Raw genomic sequence first — 11,415 nt, 5'->3', positions numbered from 1 at the left:
TTATTTTTAAAGGAATATATTTAAAACTTTTCAGTTGCAGTGACCCTGTTTTAATTTACTTAAATTTTAAGGACATGCTTATGCACTGTATTTCCTACAGAATAAAAAAGGTTTTTTCCATTATTTTATCCTATATTTTTCCTTCTCTAAAGGACAGATGCTGTAACCAACAATCTTTTGCAGGTGTCCTGTTTTTGTTGAGTGTGACAAGAGCAGCTTTGGAGGTGTGTTTACAATGAGTACAAATGCAGAGCGAAGGTTTGTTAATCTCAGGAAACGTCTGAATCAGCTGGGCTATCGGCACCCACTGGGAGTGGACAGTTTACCTTTGGTGGAAAAACTTTTCAGGTATTCAAAGGGGATTCGTTTAAAAATAGTAATCATATAGTAGGTATTGTTTGATTTTTGACATGTAAGAAAGAAGGATTAATATGAGGATTATTTTCTAGCAGTGTTATTTTAGAGCTAACATAAGGTTCCAGTGTCTGATGAAGTCAAATGGGTTTGCTTAAATTATGGGAACATCTTAAGACTTAATTTAATTCAGCAGAATTGTTTCTAAGGATTTATGGCATAGAAAGATTCAACTTTTCTAACCTCATAAGAGAGCCAAGAATATTGGCTATTGATGTGTGCTTAAAAGGACACACTCTTGTAACTGGTTGTATAAAAAATAATCCCTATTGCCTGTCCTGTGACTTAAAATAAAACATTCACATCTCCATTTATTATGGCTTCATTTAGAGAATTTTAGATTTGTTGTCTCTGCCCTTTTTTACAAGACACAACAGAAAAAAGGCAGAAATATTCAGATTTCCTTTTTATTAGATCTGCCAATTTTTGGCTTTGATATTATTAAGAACACAGTAATTTCCATAGTAATCCACTTATATTTGACCAAACACACCAATGTAGCTATTCTGGTTCCTTTGCTCTCTAGTATGTAATACAGATGGAAGAACATAGTTAGGCAAATACAGAGTCATCTGTTTTCAACATTAAGTCTCATTCATGTGTCTACAGGTATATTTACTCTCTCCATCACTAACTTTGATACTTATCAGATGTAAACTCCTGATATGCTCTGTAATATTTTTATTTCTTTTTTTCTTTGTCCTGTTCTTTCCTAATTACCCTTTTTTTTAAACAGATGGTTCCTATCTTTCAGTTTTTCTTACATGACATTAATGTTTTGTTGCCTTTGTTTGAACTCATTTGTTCCCCCTCTTGGGAAAAGGGTTTTGTTTCTTCGGTCATAATAAACATTTGCATCTGCAGTGTGAAGGCTGATAACATTGCTAACACATCTGATGCTCCTTTATCCTAGTGACTTAGTTCATACAACTGAGAGCTTGCGCAAAGCAAAGTTTTCTTCTGGAAAAACTGAGAAAGAGTGCAGCAATTATGATACTATTTTGGAACCTTATAAAACAGAGAATGCTAGACTTACCAGGGAAAATAATGATCTACATTTAGAAATATTAAAACTGAAAGAGAAGTCTGATCGGCATGTTAAAGGTAATATACAAGTGAAGATTTTATTATTTTAATCCTTCCATGCCAAAATAAAATCGTGGCTAAATCCTTCATCTGCAGATTCTTTTATCTGTGCTTTTAAGTGAGTGTGAGTGGTCATGGAATTTGGTGCCTTTAATGAATTAACGTTCGTGCGCAGACATTTCTTTTGCAGTCAGAAAACTTTGGAAGTTCTGCAGATTTTTGTTTCAATAAAATATGACAATGTTAGAAGTCTTAATGTTTACTTTTGTACCTTGAAATGGTGGTTTTTAATTGAAAATTAAATACTGCTGTTAAATGGGCCTTTGTTCCACAGTGGGTGTTTATTTGTAAAACATTTATAAATATATATTTTTGTGTGTTTGTTTGTAAAAGTATGCAATATGTGTGTGTATTTGATAATTTTATGCTATGGAAAAAGAATATTGGATTTTATTTATGCTTATTTTGGTGCTACTTGGAAAAATAATAGTGAATGAAAGAGATAATATTGCTTTTCTCTCCCTTGAAGATTTGAAAGCTTGCTTAAGGAGGGTTGAACACGAAACAACTGACTTGAAATTTTTGAATAACCAGTATATACATAAAATTAAAGTGCTAGAAAAAGAGACCAAAGCCAAAACTGAAAAAATTCAGCAGCTTCAGGAGAAGAATCTGCAAGCCGTGGTGCAAACACCTGGTGCGTGTAAATAATCACAGATATTTCAACTTTTTTCTGGGCTTTTTTGGATCTTCAGAACATAATATCTTTTCCTCTTGTAAGAGAAGTTACTGTAGTAAAATATCCAGTAGAGTAACATCACCCTTTGAACCTTTGGGGTCTGAATTCTGTCATTTCTCTGTCTGAAGTTTCATTAGGTCATCACTTGTGTTAGGGACAAATTTGAATGCAAACTTAGATTAAACTGAAGACTTTTAAGTTAAAATGTGACTAGAAAGCAGAGTTAATCAACAGCTATTTCTTTTATTGCTGCAACTAATTAAGAGGCATATTGTTTGTCACTTGCATAATTTTGACAGTGTAAGTTGATGTGTAAGTGACAAATTCAGATTTTTGGAACCGAGATCTAAACATAGCAAGATGCTAAGTATGTCTACAAGTATTCCAATCCTCTATAAACTTACAATATTTAAAGGGTCTTTTGATAACTTAAAATGTTCTAGATGTTACTTACAGGTTAATGTCTTTCTCCAGGGTTTCCTTTTTCTTAATTATTTTGAAGCTAAAGAATAGAGAATTATTTTGTGAAATTTTGAGACTGTCTTTTTTTCCAAGTCATTGAATTACATATGCATTTTTGGCAATTGAGGAAAATCAATAGATAGCTAGGAAAAAATTAAATTTCCTCTTTATTTTTGGATACCTTTTTGCACTTCATGTCCTTTGCTACAAAGATGACGTGTTAGGCTTTTGTCTATCCTTCTGCATACTTGCCCCTTGGTCACCAGTCTTCTAGGATTTTTCTATACTGCATTATCCAATATTGCCTGTTCTTATTTAAACATATGATGAAGGGGAAATGTTCTATCTGGAAAAAATACTGTGTTTTGCTTTTTTCTAAATATGTTATCATTCAAGCTAATAGTATACTCTGCTTGCTAAGCAATAGGATATGATATTAACTGAAATGAACACAGAGTAGAAGGAATTACAATATTACCTAACAATGCAAAGGTTAGTTCAGTCATGAAATAGTTCTCAGATGTGAAAACCAAATGCCTTTTGTGATGTCTTGATTTAGCTGTTTTAGTAAGCTGAATCACTAACAGCTTCAACAAATTTCAGCTATAGAGTATTTGGGATCTTAAACACTGGGGGAAATTACTTATAAAAGCTTTGTGTGTTTCCTTATTATAATAGTGAACTTTGGCAAAACTGGTACTAACCTGCAAGAATGGTGTTGTCTAGAATATATGAATTTTATCAGCTTATTGCAGAAGGATTAAAATGATGAAACATGCCCATTCAGAAGCAGTGGAATAAATAAGAAAATTAATTTGGTATTAAAGATGATGACTCCCTTGCTTTAACTCCAAGTACTGTGTCTCTGGTTTGGGCTTTTAGGTGGCAGGAGGAAAAGCATTCCCTTCAGGCGGCAGCGCATGCAGATAGACCAGCTTGTGCCCCCATCAGCTGTCAGTGCCTACCCAGTGCCTCAGCCAGAGGACCCTTATATTGCAGACCTGCTCCAGGTGGCTGATAATCGGTGAGCCAGAGAGCTTTTTAGCTTTGAAGTGTAGGTGTGTCTTTGATTCTCACTGTCCTACTCCGTTTGATTGATAAGTTAAATTAATCTTCTCCCACTGGAGTCTCTCACTGGTGGCAGTAGTTGGTAGATGGTCTCCCTGTCTTTTTCTTGACCTGTGAGCTTTTTCTTCTTTTCTCCCCCATCCTGTTGAGGAAAGGAAGAGACCATCTGTGGGGGGGACTGACAGTCAGACACAGTCAGCCTGCTACAGCATCTCAGACAACAGCTTCTGCATTAATATTTGCATGAGCAGAACTATTTCTCTGTGAAATATTTGGATTCAGGAGCAATGAGAAAATGCTAGTATAGAATTGTGTGCATACAGTTCTTTCATGAATTCACATAAAAAATATAGTGCTTTATTTCAGAATCCAAGAACTGCAGTCAGAAGTAACAGAGCTACAGGAAAAACTGGAGACATCTGAAAGTGGAATGAAAAATTATAGCAAACAGGTATGTTTGTATCATCAGTAGTAGTGGTATTGTTGTTTTATTATTAATGTTAATAATATTGTTATTATTTGGGTGTTATAGCCATGGCAATGGCCTTGATGTCTTAAAAACCTTCTTGGGAATGAACTGTAGGGCTTGTGAAATCTAATAATTTTAACTTGCCGATGTCGAGCAGTTTCCCTCCTCTGCTTTTGGAGACAGCAGCAAATACTTGCCCAGTGGTTTTGCTGATAAATTTTGACTTTTGAAGTTACATTAAATAAGCTAAACTTGACAATCAGAAGTAGAATTTGTCTGCATTTTTTAGTGCGTGTTAACTTATTCAAAATAGCAATTTGATCTACATATCTTAGGATAATTTTTTCACTGCTTGGACTGGCTATATTTTTTAAATTTTTGTGAACAACAGATTTTCTAATGTTTTAATGAGAGTGGATTGATAAGATAGGTACAATCTTTAAGTAATGGAATTACATCAAATGTTCATATGTTATGTCTTTCAAACTCTAGGGATTGGTGGACACAGTCGTCTTTCTTTTTTCTTCACATCTTGGTTTTTCCTTTTCCAATATTTCATTTTTTCCAGTGACTGGAATAGTCACTGAGTTAGCTTACTTAGAAGTTTTTTCCCTAACTTTAAGTGCTAGTCTGAGTTAAGTTATAGCATTTGTTAACTTCACTTCAAATTAAAATCATTTGGTTTTCTTCAAGAATGTAATCTAGTAGGAACTGTTCCAATTTTTTCCTTACAAATTGTGTTTTATTAATTTATTTCTCTTTCAAAGACACAATTTTTTCAGAAGAACCAAAAATATAAAAAACAGAAAACCAAATACAAGATAGAAATTGCATTTTTAGTTGTGTACCTTGTGCCGAATGTTATGTGTGTGCTTATTTAAATGAAGGGACTATTTATGGTGTGTAAGGATATTGGAGCATTTTTTTTTGTCCCTCAAAGGTTGAGATAAGAGACAAAGAAATCGAGCGCTTAATGCTGGCATTGGATGGTGGGCGTTCTCATGAGGTTCTCTCTCTGGAATCAAGAACTAAAAGTAATGAGAAGCTTATTTCCCACTTGAATATACAGGTAATTCATTTATTACAGTTGTTTAGTCAAACCTAAAACTATAGCGATCTAAAAAACCCCACAAAACTTCTAGCTCTTCAAACAACTGCTATAGATATAAAATCAGTAGATGGAACTTGCCTTTCTTTTTCTGGTGGCAGTGTTTCTTGAATAGGAAATTTCATTTCCTGTTATGAAGGTCTGTCAGAAAGGTTTTGGTAAAGAATTCAATGAACTCATGTCTGTAAATAGTATGTTAATCTGAAAGTATTCAGCAAATTTTTGTATGACACACTGTGTTCAGCAAGTTTGAAAATCCTTTTATTTAGTTAGAAAGTTATTGCATACATGCCATTTATGCTTTAGAAAATAACAATGGTATATGTAATTATGATAAAAGGTAACACTGTAGATATTCTCATGAGAGAGCGGGGAATCTTCCTCATGGATTTCAAATGGTCCCCACTTTTACTCCAACACAAACTTGTGAGGAAAGGATAAGCTTAGGATCAAGGTGTTTGTGTTTACTGTATTAGCATGCATTCAGTGGTGGTCTCTGAATGAGAATTTAAAGCTGGGCTGGAGTACAAATCACATAAAGCCCAGCTCTGGATCAGTACCATCAATTCTCAGGTTTTTCTCGCATGAGTTAGACATTTTGTGTACTGATTGTACATGATGTACAGTGCATGATGCACATTGAAGAGTTTATTAGCTTAAGTTCACTGCTGCAAAAATATGGAATGAGCTATGAGTTGGAAACAGGACAGCTGTGCTCAGTGATCCTGAATTAGTAAATCATGATGAATACAAATTGATTGTACAGGGAGTGAGCCCAGAGCTGCTTGAAGCTGGTTTTGCCCTATCAAGATTATTTGCTCAGGCTTGGTCCCAATTTACCACTTTTATTTGACAAGAAATGTATGGTTGTCTTTAGATAATGGTATTCATGACTATGAGAGAGCTCATAACATTGTGTTTCTTTTTCAGGTTGATAAGCATTAAGTTCTAAAAATAGAAAATCTTGGCATTTTTAACATGATACCACTTTTTTACTTTGGATATAGAGATACTGTATTTCAGAAGATTGGGAGGAACTTTTGCAACCTAACTTAAGAATGCATATTAATATTTTAATGAAAAATGTCTTTCAGGTTGATTACCTTCAGAAAAAAAACAAAGAACTTGAAAATCACATTCAAGATCTCTTGGACACTAAACAAAATGTGACTAGTGAGGTTGTGGATTTAAGCAATAAAAATCAAGAACTGTGTCAAGAACTGAATGAAATAGATCACTTGGCACAGCAGTTGGAAAGACACAAAGAAATAGTGCTTGAGACTGCAGATAAGGAAATTGGAGAAGCAAAGGTAATCACTAATGTGTCACAGAGTGAAGGCCCTGCTCCATTTTACTTGGTTTTATATTTTCTAATTGCAATGAAAGGCTTATTGGCTTGTGAAAGGAAGATTAAAAGAACTTTTTTTCCAGTTTTCTTAACATTTCATAGAATTTCTCACTTAAAGGGGATTAATCACAACTATTTTGTATCTTTACTGTATTAGGTTGGGATGATTTTAGTTAAGGGACAATCTGTCTCTTTTCTTTTATTAGCTTAGTAGGAAATAAAATGCTGAGGTGCTTAATGCTATTGCTAGGTAATGCATATTTGCAACAGCAGTACATATATTTGGAGGGTTTTTTCCTGTGAGGAGTCATGCAGTGATTCATTTAATTATTGTGCTCCAAACGAGCTTGGGTGTTTATACAACAAATTTTTTGTGCTTTCGCTTCATAGAAGCTTTACTGCTTTATTACCAGGAACTAACTACTTCATTTCTTACCAAAATAGTCTGCTTCCTTATTTTTTTTGTAACAAAGGGATTTTTGTCATTTTGAATATGTAACTCTTAACATATAGGTTAATTTTGGTTGATAGAAAGAAATTGAAAGAAAAGTCAGTGAAATACAGGATCTACAAGAAACAATAACAAGGCTTAAATCAGTAAGTAAAAATATTTTCAGTTCTTGTTTGTACCCTTTTTATTATGCTGTCATCCACATAATTGTTTCATTTATTATAAAAGAAATCAATTTAACAATTAGCAAGAACTTCTTTAGTACCCTGAACCTTTGATGTAAAAATTACTAATGAATAAATGAAAGAGCTAGAGAAGTTACATCATATTGTTGAAAAAAATAAACAAAGAAATCACTGTAAACAGTATGGTTGACTATTTCCTTATTGCACATTCCCTTATTTCTGCTATCTGAAGTCATAATTTCCGGAGGACGTAATAATTTCTACCACAAATGAGTTATAACACCCTAGAGGATTTTCATTGTTTTGAAACTGCTTTGTCTCTTAATTGGGATGTGAAAAATTATCCAATACTTGGCTCACTCAGAAACAAAGCATAGGGCCCAGATGAAAAACATCACTATTATCAATTCTTTGAAGACCGATCTCTTTCTAACATATATGGCAACTTGTGTATTAGCTGAGTACAGTGTTTTGTTTCAGTCTATCTAGGGAACTTGCAAATACAAAAATGTTTAATTTTCAGGACATCAGATTATAGGAAAGGTGTGCCAAATAGCATTTGATTGGCTTCAGAGTTGCATTGACTGCGATGCTGTATTGTAATGCACTTTAACACCAACACTGTTACCAAATGCACTTAAAATTATTTCTTGCTTTAGTCGTTAAATTTTTTCCCATGTTTGTATCCCACTATCCTACTGGATTGTTTTCTTTTCTTGTTACTGCTTGCAAACCATGTAAAAAGTAATGCTTACTTAGACTTAATAAAATAAATACAATGATGGCCTGCAACAAATATTAAAGCATAAAACATCCAGGTCAACCAGAAGTAAATAGTGTTGTATATTAAAAGTTTATCAAAATGTTACATTTTTTCCCCCAAATGTCTCTATTGGCACTTCTAATTTTTATAATAATACTTGTTACTTCAGGAGTTGTGCTCATGTCATAAGGAGAATGAGAGACTGAATGAAGAACTCTTTGGGAAAACAGATGAAAAAGGGCATCTTGAGCTGTTGTTAAACCAGCTTCAACAAGAGAAGCAAAGGTTGACGGAAAAAACAGAGAATTTAGAAAGAAAAGGTAAATCATCAAACATAGATTTTTGGAAAATACCTTTCTGTAATTTTTGAAATAGAATACCTACCTAGTTAACATACAGTTAATAGTACTAAAAGACTTGTAGTATGTATAAACTAAAAGAAGACTGTAGGTCTCCAGTCATAGTTGAAGTGAAAACTCCTGTCACAGAATGATGTTTTCATTCTGCATGTGAGAACTGAAAGTTGAGCTTTTTAGTGTGATCCCACAGGACATGCTTATCCTAAGTCTGTGGCAGTTTCATACAAAGTAATTTCCAAAACTCTTCAGACTCCATTTCTTGAGAGATTTATCCATCTAGGTTTTGAAAACCTCCAGGGATGAAGATTCCACATTATCTCTAACGTTCTTCAGTTGTCAGAGAAAAATATTTTTCCCCGTATTACAGTTGTTTGTAATTGCTTGTAGCAATTAATTGCCACTGTTCCTTATTTACCTACAATGTATCTGTGAAGAAGCTGGCTCCATATTATCTGTAAGTCCCTTGTGGTACTGTCAGTCTCCCCTTGGCTCTCCAGCACTTCTCCAGGCTGAATAAACCCAGTTCCCTCAGCTATTCCCCATAGCGAGCATTCTGCTCCCTGACCAGCTTGCATGGCTTGCCTTGGATTTAATTTATCTACATCTTTCTTATTGTAGAAGGGGCAAACCTTAAAACAGTATTTTAAGTGCAATCTCATTGGTGCTAAATAAAGGGGAATAATCACATCCCTCTGTCGATAGAGCTCAAGGTGCTGTGAGGCCTCTGATGGTCTTATGCTACTCATTTGTGTTTAGCCTTCTTTAGCCTTTAGAACTCTTGCATCCTGTTCAGCAGGATTGCTGCCTGGATGGTTGGTGCAAGTTAATCCATCCTAAATGCCAGTGTCTTTGAGGAAATTCATTACTTCACCATGGAGTTGTTTTTCTTTCTTCTTTTTTTTTCCTTCCAGAACGAGAGCTTGTCCTAGAAATTGAAAGAATGAGATTGGACTTTGGTATTGCCCTAGGAGACAAATCTCCATCTCGTCTGGATGCATTTGTGAAGACCTTAGAAGATGACAGAGATTACTATAAGCGAGAATTAGACTATCTTCAGAAAATGGTTAGACTGAAGCCTAGCCCAAGCCGCAGGACTGCAGAGAAGGTAAGGTTCTTGCTGTCAAGATAAGTGAAAAAAATACCGTAGAAACAATTAAGAAGACATCAAATATATTTTCAAATTCAGTGGCATTAAATGACTGTAGTAGTTTTCTAAATTACATTCTTGATGCAAAAAATCAACTGAGAGAAACTCCAATGAACTTGCCTTTTTCTTTCCTTGTCACATTTTACAGTAACACTGATTACTTATTGATCAGTTTCTTGAAATGAATAGAACTAGATAATAATTAGAAAAAGGCTGAGATCTTATTGCTAGCATCTTTGCTTTTTCTTTTTAACAGCTGGTTCTTGTTGCTTAGATTACACCACCAGTGCCAGGCTTTTTCTTGTGATTAAAATTATTTTGAATTTATTTTTTATGTACTGCTAATAGGAAGAGTTCTTTTCTGGTATTAATTTTTCAGACGTTTTAATTAGCAAATTTTAACATAAATTTATTGATCACTTTTCAGAGTGAAGAGCTTAAATCAATCACCAGAGAAAGAGATGAGCTGCGGTCTGTGTTAGACAGATTTGAAAAACACATGATAGAAATTCAGTCCAATGTCAAATTATTGACTTCAGAAAGAGACAGATTAAAAGTTCTTTATGAGCAGGTAAGAAGAAATTGTTTATAGTTAACATTGAAAAAACCAATTAACACTTCTTGCACTGTTGATTATGTAAAATAAAAAATCTAATAGAACACAACCAAGGCTGATAAAATACATACCTATTTTTATTACTTGTTAATAAATTATGTATTCCAGTTATTTTATTACCTTGAAAGCTATTAAAAGTTATTGTACTGGCATTTGTAAATGATAAACATCAGGAAAAAAATCAGTACAATGCATGAGAAGGTTGTGTAAAGATACAGCAAAGGAGCAAGAGAGGAGTAGTTAACTGATAAGAGAACAGTGAAGTTAGGCTGTACTTGGGCCAATAAAGGAAAAGAATGATAATTATTTTATTACTCAGTGTAAGTTGTCATGCCACTGAGTGATTCAGGGAATACATTTTAGTTATCTAGGGCAAAATAAGACTCTAATGGAACTTCTACTGTAATTACAGCATTTTGTTAGTGTGTACACTGTATTGCAGTTCATGTATGCTAACAAACTATAATCTTTTAAAGTCTCAGAGTGAATTGAACAGGATGAGAAGGGAGGCAAAACACAGTTTTGTTTCTCAAAGTCACATAGAAGAAGAAAGAGACATTGCACTGACTGACTTTAGAATACTAATGGCAGAAAAAGAAAGTCTTGGAGAAAAATTAAAGGTGAGCTTTATAGCTTAATTGCTTACATTGAAGTGGCATATAGGGAAGGGTTATACAATGATGTTGTGTTTGTGTTTGGCTGTCTATCAGTTCCCCTTTTCAATAACTTTGGATTTCAAACTCACTTGAGAGCTCAATGAATTTATATTATTATAAAATATCTATTATTATTATTGTTATGAATTAGCAAGTTTTCCTGTAAACACAGTCCCAAGCTGGGGTAGAGGAACATGCTTTAAAGTATTTAAGGGCAAATCTGTCATCACCTTGTGTGGGAGACCTAGATATGGAGGCCCAGCCACAGAATACTTCTTGCATATGCACCATTTTGAAGATGTTTGGGTGTCATTGTGGTGGAAGAAATCATGCACTTCACTCACAAGAGAGAAGCAGCAATATATTTTATTCTCTTAAGGCAGTGAGTTTCAAAAATTCAATCGTAAATGCGATGGTGGTTTAACAAGATTTGATGGTAAGGTACACTTGAGTGTTTGCTGCATAGAGGCCAAACTGTCAGGGGGACCTTCTCATTGAGGCATGAGGTTCAGAAGGGTCTTCTTGCCTTCCAGACTCCTCAAAG

At 34.2% G+C, this 11,415-nt stretch overlaps 1 protein-coding gene across 6 annotated transcripts in view; it reads left to right on the top strand.

Annotated features, from left to right (window-relative positions):
- CEP135 (centrosomal protein 135) overlaps nt 1-11,415 on the top strand; it is a 35,244-nt gene that overhangs the window by 5,506 nt on the left and 18,323 nt on the right. For all 6 annotated transcript variants that reach the window (XR_009486249.1, XM_059844802.1, XM_059844803.1 and 3 more), the window contains exons 4-15: nt 184-348; nt 1,328-1,518; nt 2,030-2,197; nt 3,584-3,725; nt 4,136-4,220; nt 5,179-5,307; nt 6,441-6,656; nt 7,226-7,291; nt 8,263-8,413; nt 9,364-9,557; nt 10,027-10,170; nt 10,692-10,835. Coding sequence is in view for 5 of the 6 variants with exons in the window: in XM_059844802.1 (XP_059700785.1) it covers nt 236-348; nt 1,328-1,518; nt 2,030-2,197; nt 3,584-3,725; nt 4,136-4,220; nt 5,179-5,307; nt 6,441-6,656; nt 7,226-7,291; nt 8,263-8,413; nt 9,364-9,557; nt 10,027-10,170; nt 10,692-10,835 (1,743 nt within the window). In the remaining variant the exon portion in view is untranslated. The remainder of the gene's footprint in view (nt 1-183; nt 349-1,327; nt 1,519-2,029; nt 2,198-3,583; nt 3,726-4,135; nt 4,221-5,178; nt 5,308-6,440; nt 6,657-7,225; nt 7,292-8,262; nt 8,414-9,363; nt 9,558-10,026; nt 10,171-10,691; nt 10,836-11,415) is intronic.

This window comes from Haemorhous mexicanus, chromosome 4 (genome assembly GCF_027477595.1).
Source record: "Haemorhous mexicanus isolate bHaeMex1 chromosome 4, bHaeMex1.pri, whole genome shotgun sequence".
Lineage (NCBI taxonomy): Eukaryota > Metazoa > Chordata > Aves > Passeriformes > Fringillidae > Haemorhous > Haemorhous mexicanus.
This window is presented reverse-complemented; position numbering and strand designations above follow the sequence as displayed.